This window comes from Balaenoptera physalus (assembly GCF_965194825.1).
Source record: "Balaenoptera physalus genome assembly, chromosome: 4".
Taxonomy (NCBI): Eukaryota; Metazoa; Chordata; class Mammalia; order Artiodactyla; family Balaenopteridae; genus Balaenoptera; species Balaenoptera physalus.
The window spans coordinates 139,185,496-139,200,494 of record NC_138891.1 but is presented as its reverse complement, the minus strand read 5'-3'; the positions used below and the strand labels follow the sequence as shown (position 1 = coordinate 139,200,494).

Genomic DNA, 14,999 nt, shown 5'->3' with positions numbered 1-14,999 from the left:
GAACATATGCTTTTCAGCTCCGAGTATTTCTTCTCTTATAAACTCCTTATTCATTTCCTTTGATCATTTTTTTCTACGGGGGTATTCATTGCTTTTGTAAATCAGAAATATATATGTGATGTGTGAAAATATTTTTGGTGGTTTGTCTTCTTGCTTTTTTTTTTTTACAAACATTTATAATTTTTATATTGACAAAAATACCAGCATTCCAAGATAGTTTCTGGATTCCTCTCATGGTTAGAAAGGCTTTCTCAACTCGGAGAACTATAAAAACACTCAAATCTTCTACTCCTTCTGTAGTTTTTATTTTTTTGCACTTAGATCTTTGATCCACTTGGAATTTGTTCTGATATAAGGAAGAGGGAAGGGATGCATCATTTTTCTTCCAGTTGTCCCCACAGCGTGTGCCAAATGCCCCCTTTGCCCCCCTAAGACTCCAGTTCCGCCTGCCACCTGGCTACCTGCCTGCCCTCCCTCTGCTCTTCACATCTCTCATCCCTTTCTCAGCACCCGCTCTGGGTTCTCTACTTCTGTCTTCATATTGTAATTGTTTTCCAGAATCCTGTCTTCTATATCCTCTACTCACTACACAGCCTCCAAAAGAACTTTCACCCATGCCCATAGTTACACTTCCACGCATATGTGCTAACAACCTCCAAATCTAGAGCTCGGTCCAGGTCACTGATAAGCGTCAGCCCATAGGAGAGAGTAGACACGTGAAACTAAACCTACCCAAACCACATCATCCTCTGCCTTCTGGTCTCAACCATCCTGCCATCCCCCATTCTCCTGCCCACTCCCCTCCGCAGTCTCTAATCTCCAAATTATTTTAGTTTTGCTTCTTATTCAGCCCCCAATCCTTTGCCCCCTCTTCACCCTCATGGCTGCTCCCTTAATCCAGCAGCTAGCCATTTCTTCTTACCAGCATGCCTCTAACTCAGAGGTCAGCAAATGATGGCCCAGGGAGTCAGATCCAGCCTGCAGACTCCTTCTGTGCTGCCCATGAGCTAAGAATAATTTTACATTTTTAAAGCATTGTAAAAAGTCTTTCAAAGAACAAAAACAAAGAGTATGCAACAGAGACATGTGCTGCTTGCAAAGTCTAAACTGTTTACTCTCGGCCCTTTGCAGAAAAAGTTTGCAGAACCTCGCCTCTAATCTACACTCCACTGGGGGCCTCCAGTGGGCTCAGACCTGCAGGCATTCTGTATACGCCCACCACTCCTCTGCCCACAAGCACCCCATGGGGGTTACTTATGATTTTCTTAGAGTCATGTGAAACAAATGTCTCAGGTTCTAAGTTACCAGATATATGGGATGGAACACCTTCAGATCAAGTACTTGATAATTATTTAGCTTCTATGTGCTAAATTCCATCGATCACATGCCAGGAGAGTCTCAAGGTTTTGTTTGAAAATACCTTTTTTTCTTTATGATGGTAAAAAGAATATAAAGTCATTCTGGAAAATTTGGAAAAATCAGACTGTTTAAAAGGAAAATTAAAAGCACCCATAGCTCCCCTCTCAGAAGTTCTCTATTAACATCTGTGTGCATTTCCTTCCAATCTTTGATTTTTCCTGTGCGTTTGAGATCCATCCCGTTTTTCCGTCGGGTTTTTCCCCCACGATACTAAAAATTCTTAAAGTGCTCTTCAGACATTTTCTTAGACACTGTAAGTTTCCCCCATAGAATTCGTATATAATTTGCAATGTAGAATTTCCCATCAGGAGAACATCTATTCTGGCCTGGGCCACCACGGCAGCCCTCTCTCCACAAGCGGTGCCCCTAAAATTCGAGGTGCTTCCGGTGGTTCTGGGATCAGGTTCTTTCCAGTTTGTAACTCAGTCACATGTTATTTCTTTGAGGTTAAAGTTCAACACCAGGCTATTTTGCACCTTACCTAGTTTTATGTAAATTGGTCATCTTTCTAATAGAAAGAAAAAGAACATGGGGGTGGAGGGGGGCAGGAGAGTGGCTTTTTCACACAGAGTCACATTTACTCTAAACCAAAATAACTCAGGTTAAGTAAATCATCAAGATCCTTGGCGCCGCTCCTCCCGTCCTTTTGCACGCTGTACAGCACTTCACAGTTAGCAGAGAGTTCCTCTACATTATCTCTGGTTAAGCCACGTGCACGATGCTGAAGGACCAGGGTGGCGGGTCTCACCTAGACTCTGATGCGCATGGGCATGGCAAGTTCCGGAGAGGCGGTGGGGGTCGAGGGGGGAGGCGGGGGGGAAGTCGTTTGTGTCCCGGGCTGTGCAGGAACGCAGGGAGGTTTGTCTGCATTCCCAACCGCAGCTGCAGCTCTGCAGCTCCCCACGCTGAGCAGCTCAAATGCTCTTGCAAATGCAATTCACATCACCCCGTCAAATTCACACCTGGGATTCCAAGAAAGAAAGAAACGCTAAGAGCTAGAGAATCCACATTCCCTTCTGTATTTCCCCGCGTGCATTTGCATTCCTGCCCGGGTGCTGAAGCACGCTCACAGCTCAGACCTGGAATGGCCCTCTCCCCAGTCCAGGGCTCCCTGAGACTGCTGTGGACAAGGCCTGGAGGCTGTGCTGCCTTCTTCTAACCCCTCCACACCCCACCTCTTCTCCTCGCTGGCCTCGCCTCTTCTGCCCCTTGAGACTCCTACTTCAGTCTCCTCTACTCTCCAGGTACTCTCACAGTTCATTGGCTTTTTTGGTTTCTCAACTCTGCCTGTTCCCCACCAGCCACTGTAAAGTGGGAGGCCAAGCTTACCTCCCCATCTTCCCTTGGATGCATCTCACGTGCACCCACTGCCTCACCTGCACTGGTGCCTCTGAGGCTGTTTCCAAGTCCAAGCTCGTACTGCTTGCCGCACGACAGGCCGATAAATCAAGAGATAAGCTGTTGGGGCAAGGAATAACGACTTTATTCAGAAAGCCAGCAGACGGTGAAGATGGCGGACTAGTGTCCCAAAGAACCATCCTACCCAAGTTAGAATTCAGGCTTCTTTTGTACTAAAAGGGAGGGGGCGTGGTTGGTTGTTGCAGACTTCTTGGTGTCGGAATCCTTTGTTATTGCAGCTATTCACGTAGGTCCAGTCATGATGTTCCTATAAACCTCCAACAAGACAGACTGTTATCCTCTGTTCTGCAACTTTTTATCTCCTGAATGGAAAAGTGTTCCACCTTTAAAGGTCAGAGCCTTGAGAATGGGCTATCCTGTATATTTCAGGCTATAGGCAACATTCTTAACTTGTAGCAAAAGCAACAGGATACAAAGGTTAAAGTAAAAGAAACAGATCCCATAGGGAGTCAGATTTGTTCTCCCCTACTCCAAGGCCACCTTTCCACCATACTCCCTGGGATGTTCAGCTTTCTTTGTTTGCTTCCATTTTTGTTTGTTTTTAAAAGGCACTTAAGTAGCCTATGCATTGACATTTTTTCCCTGACACGAAACACAAACATTCAATTAACCACATGCTAGTTCATTAGTGTCGACTAAAAAAAAAGTATATGCACACCTAAGAGTTGAGAGTTATGTTTTACTCAGCAGATACATTGAGGACTTCAAGCCTGGGAGGCAGCATCTGAAGTAACCCTCAGAGAACTGCTCCGAGGAGGTGAGGGGGGAGCTAGGATATACAGGAGTTTTACAGCAAAGTGCGGGTAGCAGGAGCAAAAGATTACTGTTAATAAAAGAAAACTAGGTATCTCAAATTAAGGAATTTAGTGCTTTTCTATGCATGGGAAAATGCAAGAATCTAGGCTCACTGAAACCATTCTTTTGACATGCACCTCAGCTATCCAAGGCCAATATCCCGGGTTTTCACATCCAGAGTTTCCTCAAGGCTCACCATGGGAAGTGGCCGCAGTCTGATGGCTGCTAGATAGCAGATATTCTTTGTTTCCTTCCTGAGTTCCCTCAGGGCTCACCAGCTCACCACTGGAGGGCTGCAATTGCTGATGACTCTGACATCCTTTGTTTACTGATATGGCTGGCAATGTTTTATTTCTCAAAAGACAATGTTAGAAAACAAAATTCAACTGAGTACATTTGAAGATCAAGTTGACTTTATTCAACAGTTCATGAATCAGGCAGCATCCCGTCTAGCAAACAGGCAGGAGGTGCCCTGTACAAAATGGATGGTTTTTAAAGGCCTAAAGGGGATGGGACAGGAAGTCATAAACAATTGAGGATTATTTCAAGCAAGGTCACCTGCCTTGGAGGAAGGCAGGGGTCTGTGTGGTAGGCTACCCCATCTGTGGCCAGGAAATTCCAGACTGACTGGTAAAAGGTCACATTCCTGAGAGGGACTGAACCTGGATAGGTGTTCAGTCCCCATTGACTGATGTAGAGCTTAGCACAAGTGACTCCATTTTTGGATCCCTGTTTCTTTTCAACAACACCACACGCAAACACCCCATCTTCACTCTCTTCCTCTCTCCCTGCTCTTTCCCACACCAACCCCCTGAGAACTCTTCTGTCTGCTTATCCATGTCAATACTGCTGCCCATAAAATTAGACAGGAGGCTCAATTTGATAACAGACACAAAATACATAGCTGCTCAAACGCAATTTTTTTTTCTTGTTTCTAGTTGGATGGCAGCTCTCTGCCACCAGCTGGGGACCCAGGCCCCTCCACGTCATGACTCCATCATCCCTCGTAGAAGGGGCAAGGGCATAGGAGGGGACACACCCACTATTTAAGGCCTTGGCCCAGAAGGGCACACCCACTCCTGATGGGCCAGGACTCGGCACGTGGCCACCCCTCAATGCAAAGGAGGTCGGGAAATGTGGTCCAGTCCTGAGCTAGGAAAAGGTAAAAAAATTGATTTGGAGAATCAACTGGCGGGCTCCCGGTACTGTCCAGAGCACTTATCTCTACTCCCCCATTGACCCTTCAGACAGGAAGTTTACAGCTGAGCCAGAAAATGGAGAAAACAGCTTCACACTGGGGGCTGGGGTATGTGTAGGTTGCCTCCATGAAATGTGAAAGCATGGAAGATGGCAGAAAACTGTTAGGAGTCAGCTATTCAGACGAAGCCCCCTCTTCCACTTCCCGACCTGGGGAAACAAGAACCCAGGGTGACTCTGCACAGGCAGCGAGCTCCTCACCTGGGCCAGCCCCAGACCTCAGTCCAGCTCTGCAGACAAGGCCGCTCCACGCTGGCCGATCCTGAGGCGAATTCAGCCCACGTGAAGTCACACTTAGAGATTCCCTCTCAGGGCGAACTTAGCAGCGAGAGCTCAGACATGAGGCCCCCTGGGCCACAAACATCCCACCTTGCTGGGGGTGCCTGCAGTGAGCAGGGACGTTGCCCGTGACCTCCATCCAGGTCCCCCAACCCCCTCCATCCTGTCCCAATCTCAGCTGCTTCCTTCGACTCCTGTCCTGGTATCTGCTTTGAAATAAAAGCAAGGTCTTATTTACAAACGAAGAGTTACTGAGGGTAGCGATCTAAAGTCAAAGCTATCAGACCAAACATCAGGCTTGCAGACCAAATGCTGCCTCTTCCTTGTGCTGAAATCTAAAACCGGATCTATGGGATTGATAATTAAGGAAACTATCCAACCGTGAGCAAGGTTAATCCGTAAGTGAAGTTGGTACCACTCAAGTCCCATCCCCAGCTGTTTTCTTATTCAGATAAATGTTTTTTCTCAACAGACTGTGTTTCTCCCTTAACCAAAGGGAGAAAATGCACGGCAAAGTCAAATGACACAGAATAAAAGCCTGAGGGAAGAAACTGCTTATAAAACTTTCAGAAAGCTTTGAAATTATTGGCTGAACAAGTAATTTCCTACGGTGGTTTATATTATTTCACAGCAACATCAGTTCCAAATGTCCCTTTGCACTCGGATTCCGGGAGAGTTTTCCTAATGCTTCGTCATCAAATGATTGTACCGATGCGTTAATCATGAAGGCCATGAGAAAGAAAATAACCACAAGCCAAACCTGCAGATGTTAAATGTTGAGGCAGAAACCAAATGAAATGTGTAAACACATAGAAAGAGAAAGAACCTTTCCCCCACACTTTTTTTCACCTTGGCATGGCATCAACATTAGGGTAAAATGCATGCATACTTACCAATAAAAACCAGAATTTTTTTAAAACTGAAATTTGACTGACACCTTAAAGAGTTCACTCAAAATTCTTGCCCCTAAATATAAGGAGAGTGGCAAAGGAACAATTTATTACAAAAGAATATTTATTACATGTCTGTTACATGCAGGCACATATCATGCATGTGGTTTTGTTTAACTTTATAACAACCCCATGAATTGGCTATCATGATTACCATTTTGTAAATGTGAAAACTGAGGATCAGTCAATGAATTTTAATAGTCTATTGGTCTACTCAGGCTGCCATAACAGAATACTACAGACTGGGGGGCTTAAACAACAGCAATTTATTTTCTCACAGTTCTGGGGGCTGGAAGTTTACGATCAAGGTGGCAGCAAGGTTGGTTTCCGGTGACCTCGGTTGGTTTGGAAGACCTTTCTTCCTGGCTTACAGACAGCTGTATTCTCACTGTGTCCTCACGTGGCCTTTCCTCTGTGTGCACACCCCTGGTGTCTCATCCTCTTGGATTAGGGCTCCACCCTTATGACCTCATTTAACCTTAATTATGTCCTCAAAGCCCCATCTCCAAATACAGTCACACTGGGGATTAGGGCTTCAACATATTTGGGGGTGGAGTGGAGGTACAATTTGGTCCATAACTGATAGCATGACCAGGAGCCCACAGTTGCTGAGTGGTAGAACCAATACTGTCTGAATCTGAACATTTCTTTATCCAGGGTGCACTGCCTCTCACATACCACAGCATCTCAGAGAGAATGGGGACACATCCCACTGTAAAAGCTGACTCTTAGAACTTGCTGACAGGGAGACAATTTCACAGCAGTTAAGCTCTGTCCCCGTGAGAAGGGTGGTGAAGTCCTTACACAAGCTAGATCACAGAGCCCAGGAGTCCAAGGCAACCCGTCCAGATGACACCCCCCAAAAAAGGCTTCATCTACGTTGTTAATAGCTACACAAATGGTCAAATGATGGTTTCCTACCATATTCCATCCACAGTGGGATTTCCATGACCTCCAAAGAGCCAGCTTTTCATTCAGTTTCTCTTTTCTTTTTTTTCCAAACCACCAGCTAACGTCCTGGAGGGTGAGTCCATGGACCAGGATGTTGAGAGCCCTGTGGCCATTCACCAGCCAAAGTTGCCTAAGCAGGCCAGGGACGACCTGCCAAGACACATCAGCCGAGACCGGACCAAAAGGAAAATCCAGAGGTACGTGCGGAAAGATGGAAAGTGCAACGTCCACCATGGCAACGTGAGGGAGACCTATCGCTACCTGACCGATATCTTCACCACCTTAGTAGACCTCAAGTGGAGATTCAACCTGTTGATTTTCGTCATGGTTTACACAGTGACGTGGCTCTTTTTTGGAATGATCTGGTGGCTAATTGCATACATCCGAGGAGACATGGACCACATAGAGGACCCTTCATGGACTCCTTGCGTCACCAACCTCAACGGGTTCGTCTCTGCTTTTTTATTCTCCATAGAGACAGAAACCACCATTGGTTATGGCTACCGGGTCATCACGGACAAGTGCCCAGAGGGAATTATTCTCCTTTTAATCCAATCTGTTTTGGGGTCCATTGTCAATGCATTCATGGTGGGATGCATGTTTGTAAAAATATCACAACCCAAGAAGAGGGCAGAGACCCTGGTTTTTTCCACCCATGCGGTGATCTCCATGAGGGATGGGAAACTGTGCCTGATGTTCCGCGTAGGGGATCTGAGGAATTCTCACATCGTGGAGGCTTCCATCAGAGCTAAGTTGATCAAATCCAAACAGACCTCAGAGGGGGAGTTCATCCCCTTGAACCAGACGGATATCAACGTAGGGTATTACACCGGCGATGACCGTCTCTTTCTGGTATCACCACTCATCATTAGCCACGAAATTAACCAACAGAGTCCTTTCTGGGAGATCTCCAAAGCCCAGCTGCCCAAAGAGGAACTGGAAATTGTGGTCATCCTAGAAGGCATGGTGGAAGCTACAGGTAAGGTGTGCTCCATCCGGGGTTATCTGTGGGATCGATGCTTATTTTAAACTGAACCTCACGTTCTTATTTTTGACAAAATATGGAAAACGGAACCTCACTCACCATTGACGCCACCTCTTTATTCATGAAGTAGTATGTGGCCTATAACCTTAAGTATGTCCACCACAAAGTCTAACAATTTAGCTTTTTAAAAGCCCTTGGGAAAATAAATTAATAAACAATTTTTTAAAAACACCTCTTAATATATTTTAAATTTTCAAATATTTACTTAAATTAAAATTTGATCTCTATCTAAAGCAATTTTTAGATGGTTTTAAAGCATTGTTTAAATTAAATACTTGAGGTTATTTATTGCCAAGCCAGGAGGAAGAAGTTAAGCCTTTCAAAGGAAGCCTGACAAATTGCTTTAATAAAAGTATAATTTTGCCCCTTCTTTGGGAGCCATTTGCAAGACCCACAGCCTTGGTTTTTCCTTTATATCAAGTGAGCACTTGGTATCTTTTCTCTATACTCTATCTGCCAAATCCCCTGTAGATATAATAATGCAGACCCAGTAAACAACTCTAACAGGAAAGAAAAAAAAATTGAGATCCACTCATCATAATCCTATTGACCCATCTTCTTTGAACAGCTAACTACTGGTGTATTTTAACAAAGATGATCTGTTCTGAAAATAGAGAAATGGTCTGTTTTTATTGAAGTCTTCACTCATATCTTACCATAGGTGTTACACATCCCAGGAGCAAAGGAGATTCTGCCTGTATTTATCTGTCACTTTCTATGAAATAGAGCCATAAACTCTGCCTTAAGCTAACAATAGTGCCCCATAGGAAAAGTATAAACTAGAACACTCATTCAGCTTTGCTTTACTATTCTTCTGAGTCATTGGTCTTGGGATCCTCTTTAGTTATACAGTCTGCCCTTCTGTGCTTTGAGGTCTTCAACTTGAGGCTCAAGGTAGGTTCACACAATCTGAAAACGCACGGCCACCAGCCAGACCCCAGACTCTTCGTCCACCCATAACCTGACCTCAGTCATCCGTCAAATGAAAGTCATTGCTCCCGTGTCTCAGCCTCCCTGGACCCAACAGGCAAAGCCATTACCTCTAACAAATTTCTCTTATAGTGGTAAAAACTCTTGCAATAGTTTATTAAAATGCAGCAAATAATGAAAATGTGAGTAAAAGGCTGTGCATGAAGTGTGATCCTTTGCATAAGGCAAGAGGAACGTCTAAAACAAAAATAATCATTGTGAAGTTATAAATAAGTGCTGCACATGTGCACTGGGCTATCTGTACCCTGAGCCTGACTTTGGGGTGCCCTCGTGAGCCAATAGTTGTGTGGGGGGAGGGAGGAGGAAGGAGGGCGGAGGAGGGGGAAGGAGTGGGGAAGAGGGCGGGGAGAAACCAACTCAATAAGGGAGCGCCGTCATTTTCCCACAGACCAGAAACTACTCCCACCTCGGCCAAGCACCTGGACTCTGGGTCCCCCTAGTGGTAGCCACTGAGATACAGTCTCTGGCAGCATAAATTGACCACTTATGATGCGCTTTTAATATGAGATTTCTCGCTATAAACTCTCCAGATAGGACAGAAGGGAGGGCAGTGGACAAGCCTTGTTCTCCTTCCATCTCAGAGCTCATGAAGCAAAAGCCAGTGGAGACATACCCTCTGGTTACTGGTGTTCATCCGAGCTTCATATTGCAGGAGCTGTGTTCCCTCAAATCAAAACCCAAGCTCTAAAAATAAGTCAGTCCGGAATAAGCAAATTACCTTTGTGTGTCTCTGAGTCGGAATTCTCCCTGGGGCAGACCCTGTCTTTCTGAAGATAGCTTGTAATGACTGAGCCTTTCCAAATAGGGGAACATCCTTTTGTTGGTAGTTAATAGTGATACTTACCTCTGAGCATTCGGTGGCCTTTCTACTGCTTTCGTAGAGAAAACTGGGTATTTGCCAGCAAAAAAAGAATCAAAGGCGACCACTATTAACTTTCTAAAAGTAATAATAATAATTTTCTAATTTCTGGAAAGTGGAGGAAGGAGTGTTCTAGAAAGTTCTGGGTTTGTCTGGAAGCTGAACACGTCTTGATCCTTTCCTGATAGGATTCGTACAGTTCAGTCTTTCCAGCACATCTCATCTCTTAATCTTATGAGGCACACTTTTTTCTTTGTGAATGAAAAGCACAATCGGGATTTTGGGTATTAAGTAGGCCCTTGGGGTGGGGGGAATGCTTCAATGAATCAAAGCCACAGGAAAAAAATAGATGTGGACCAAATGCACCCTGAGGAAAACAGATGCACAAGGATCTAATTATTCATTGGAAGGCTAGATGGGAAATCAGGAGCCATGAAAACAGCAAGCTGACACAAAGTGGCCTCTGCTTGACTCATGCTTTCTTTCAAATACGGCTTAGTTGACCTGAAACTACTCTCAGTGACCTCAGTTAGGATGCCTCTTTCAAGGACGAGCTTCACCATCGCCACCACTGCAACCTCGATGTGATGCCCTCCCTCTTTCTGTCTCGCATGCTGTGGGCACACAGCAACCCCGACGTGGTATTTTCTGGGGATCCGAGCTACCACGCAGTAGGCTGACCCGGCAGGTCCTTTAGTCCGCTGGGTGCTCAGGCCCAGCACAGGCCAGCCGGCTGACACATAATATGCCCACCCCAGCTGTGCTGCCCCAAGCCTGCTTTGTCACATCACTCAGGGTCAGGCTCGTCTTTAGAAAATGGGAGTAAGCTCCTTGAAGGCGGGAGGTGAGTATTGCCCACCTTTGATGTTCTGCAGATCCTGGCCCCAGTCCTTCATTCAGTGAGCTCTCTGGCCTCATAAAAGACAGACTCACACCCACAAAAGACAGACCCACGTTCTTGGTGGATGGTTTTGGTCTGGGCCTGCCCCCAAGTCAGGGGGATGTGTCACCTCTCAAGAACCTTCCAGTCATGTGGTTCTATTTTTGAAAATGAATCAAACCCTGGAAAATTCTGACACCAGCCACCCAGACATCTGGGAACTGGCCGTGTCTCATCCCACAAATATATTTTTAAAGGGGGCCCTTTATGTTCCTGACACAGGGGCAATTTGGAGATAGTGATGTTTACAGAAGGGTTCATAGCTACGTAAACAAACATGCCGAGCAGCTGTGGCAAGTGTGCCTTAAATAGTAAAGCATTCATATAGACTGATATTTATAGAGGGCAAACTGGCATAGAGGCTGGATGACAGCCTCACAGAGCTGGGCCTGGTGCCAGCCAGCTCCTCACTATAGGCTTTCTGATTGATGAACTTCCATATTTACCCCCAACGATTATGCAACTATGACAGGCAGCCCTTTCCAACACCTCAGCAAATATGTCTCCTTAGAATGAATCCCATTCAGCATTTTTTTTTAATTTTTATTTTATATCGGAGTATAGTCAATTCACAATGTTGTGTTAGTTTCAGGTGTATGGCAAAGTGATTCAGTTATACATATGCATATACCTCTTCTTTTTCAGATTCTTTTTCCATATAGTTCATTATAGAATGTTGAGTAGAGTTTCCTGTGCTATACAGTAGGTCCTTGCTGATTAAATGTTTTAAGCTTTTTTTTTTGCATTTTTTATTACAGAAACTATAAAACTTATACAAAAGTAGACCAAATCATATAATCAACTCCCATGTACCCATCATTCAATTTCTATAATTGTCAATTCATGGCCAAACTTGTTTCATCTGTGTCACCCACTCATTAACTGCCCCTCCAGCATCATATTTTATCTGCAAATATATCAATATGTCTCTGAAAGATAAGGACTCTTTTAAGAACATAACTGTAGGGCTTCCCTGGTGGCACAGTGGTTAAGAATCCGCCTGCCAACGCAGGGGACATGGGTTCGAGCCCTGGTCCCAGAAGATCCCACATGCTGCTGAGCAACTAAGCCCGTGCGCCACAACCACTGAGCCTGTGCTCTAGCCCGTGAGCCACAACTACTGAGCCCGTGTGCCACAATTGCTGAAACCCATGCGCCTAGAGCCCGTGCTCCACAACAAGAGAAGCCACCGCAATGAGAAGGCTGCACAACGCAGCAAAGAGTAGCCCCACCTCCTGCAACTGGAGAAAGCCCGTGTGCAGCAACGAAGACCCAATGCTACCAAAAATAAATAAAATAAAATTAATTAATTAAAAAAATCATAACATTGTTATGAGACACCTAAAACAATTTCTTAAGATCCGATATCTACTAAATGCTCCAACTTCCATTTGTCTCATAAATGTCTTTTTAATTTTTGTTAAATCTGCTGTTTGAATCCAAATCAGGTTAACACACTGTTATTGGCTGAGATCTCTTCCAAGCCTTAGTCTGTGAGCTCCCCTTCCATCTCTGTCAGGATTTTTTCTTTCAAGTTTTTCTCAAAGAAGAGAATTTCTGAAATATTTATATACTACATAGAAAGCTGGGGAAAGTGGAGGGTGGGAGGAAGCCAACTTAGTGAAGATATACTAGATAACATTTTGTAGATGAGGAAGCAGGGCTGACTGTCCAAAAGTCAGTATCTATGGGTTACCAAGGAGGAGGGGGAGTGTATAGCAGAAGTAGGCAAGCAAACCAGAAGTAGGTGAGGGAAAACCGGAAGTAGGTGAGGGCAAACCGGAAGTAGGTGAGGGCAAACCGGAAGTAGGTGAGGGCAAACCAGAAGTAGGTGAGGGCAAACCATCCTTCCCCCCCAGGAAAGCTCAGTTCTTTATTCATATGAGGAGAGCTTAGTCACATAAATCACATCACAGATCACAGGATTTTTGAGTTGCAAGAGTCTTCGCCCTACTCTTAATTACTTTACAGGTGAGGAAATGGAGGCCAAGCTAAGACTAGTGAGCTGCCTAAGGTGCGATAGTTACGGGCAGAGCAAGAACTTGAAACCCTAAACCACTGATGATGTCCAACCTCCAAGTTCAGTGCCCTTTGCATCATGAATGCTGCTGGTTCGTGAAGATTCTGTAGAGCATGCACCCAAAAAGACGACTGGTACTTAACGTGCAGACAGGCTCTCTTTTCTCCCATCATTAGCTCTTTTTCTTTAAGGCTTCTCTTTCGGTCTCCAATGTTATCAGTTCATTTTAAAATTCTTTATTACATTTACATGAATTTTTAACAAGCATATATTAAAATGAGATATGCCACAAAACTGTTCTGAAATCAAAATTAAATAAGCACCGTGTACAAAAATACTCCTGGAAGAATATAATGTTCTGTCAAATCTGATTTCCAAGGACAACTTTTCTTTGCCATAGTCAAAATGCCACTTCACTGTAACAGAGGAGAATACGAGATCACAGAGTTTGAAAAGGTGGCATTTCTCAGCTAAGATGGCTGAGGGTTAGCATTACAGTACTTTTAAGCTGTTTCTACTAATGATATTCCATAGCCATTGTATTTTTCAAATCTTATTTTCTCCTTTAGATAAGTTGCTGCTAATCCTTCCACTGGCAAGTCATTATCTCCAGATTTACCATTTTTCTTTTAAGAGTTGTAACCCCAACTACCTAGCCTAGGAAAAGAGTTAATTGATAAGATCTGGAATGCTAAGATCTTGGGTGAAAATCTCGTGGTAAATCTCGATAAGGCGCAATTAAAAAATTCAAAGACATGTGAATTTATTTTTCCTGGATGGAAATCTACCACTCATCAACATCAAGAAATCCAACCATCCTTTCTTCTTCGAGCATTAGGTTCAGGTGATTTATTCAGGGCTTCCTCCCAAATGCCTACCTCAATATAATATACCTAGGTAGTGTCGGTGACTAGATAAAAACTGATAATACCTGCTCCCTAAATACGGTAAACTTTTTGTGATCCTAAGCAGTTCAGGGACATGTTCCGGGCCTAATAATCTGAGGTCGGATGCAGTAGAGCACACGTAGAATTTTAAACTTTTCTACCACCCCTCTAGAAGAAAGACACTGTAACTCTGTTAAACGTTATACCTCTGTTAAACATTATACCTCTGTTAAACATTTCTCATAATTTAGAAGGCACTTAGGATCTCATAACTTAGATAGCAGTGTATCGAGGTCACCATATACTATTGTGGTTGAAAAGACAAAAATACTGGATAATTATTAAACTTTTCATTATTAAAACATCAATAGCAGAAAATCCATTGTTCTTCCTTCTCCAAATGGGCCGTGAGGAACTCATAAAGTAGATGTTCAGTAGAAGTCAGGAATGGTCGCACAATATATGGAATTTAAAGTTCAAACCCAAGGGAAAAAATAGACTAGCATCTAAAAGTTAGCTCTGACTCAAACTCTGAAGTCAGTACTCATGTTGGGAAGAAACTGCACCATTCAAATTAAGAGATGAGTATCAAAGAGTGGGAAGCCTCTAATTAGTGCACCCTTAAATAAATCGAGCTTTATTATTTCCTAGGGCATTCAGTAATACGAGTGCTGACAGCATGTTGCCAGTGAAGCAGTTCTACCTGACAATTTCTAATGACCGGAAGAGGATCACTGGGGAAAACCATATAACTTATTCACACGTGCAAACACACACACACACACACACACACACACACGCACACACACACACCTCTGCTAACTAGCTAAACAGCCAGAAGCCAGAGGGGCTTCTTCCCCAGTTAAGCATGCCCTCACTCCTGTGTTTTACACCAACTCACTTTGTAAGTGAGTTTGTTTGTTCTATTAATTATCTAGTACTCCTCTTCTTTAAAAGTAATCTCTCTTGGCCATAGGTCAGCTTATCTGTACTTCTTTGTGTCATTTATACTGTCAGGCAATCCTGGGTTCAAACCACAGTTGCTGCATTCACTGTCTTGCTTAACTTCTCTAAGGCCTCAGTTTTGCCTCTCTAAAATGGGAACAACAATGGTACCTACATCGTTGATGACCTTTCAGCTTCACGGGTTCTGTTAGATCAGATCATTCCTTCCCCCATAGACTGCAC

At 44.1% G+C, this 14,999-nt stretch overlaps 1 protein-coding gene across 3 annotated transcripts in view; it reads left to right on the top strand.

Annotated features, from left to right (window-relative positions):
• Positions 1-14,999, top strand: part of KCNJ6 (potassium inwardly rectifying channel subfamily J member 6) — a 299,112-nt gene that overhangs the window by 184,254 nt on the left and 99,859 nt on the right. For all 3 annotated transcript variants that reach the window (XM_082458849.1, XM_082458851.1, XM_082458850.1), the window contains exon 3: positions 7,129-8,049. In XM_082458849.1, coding sequence (XP_082314975.1) covers positions 7,129-8,049 — 921 coding nt within the window. The remainder of the gene's footprint in view (positions 1-7,128; positions 8,050-14,999) is intronic.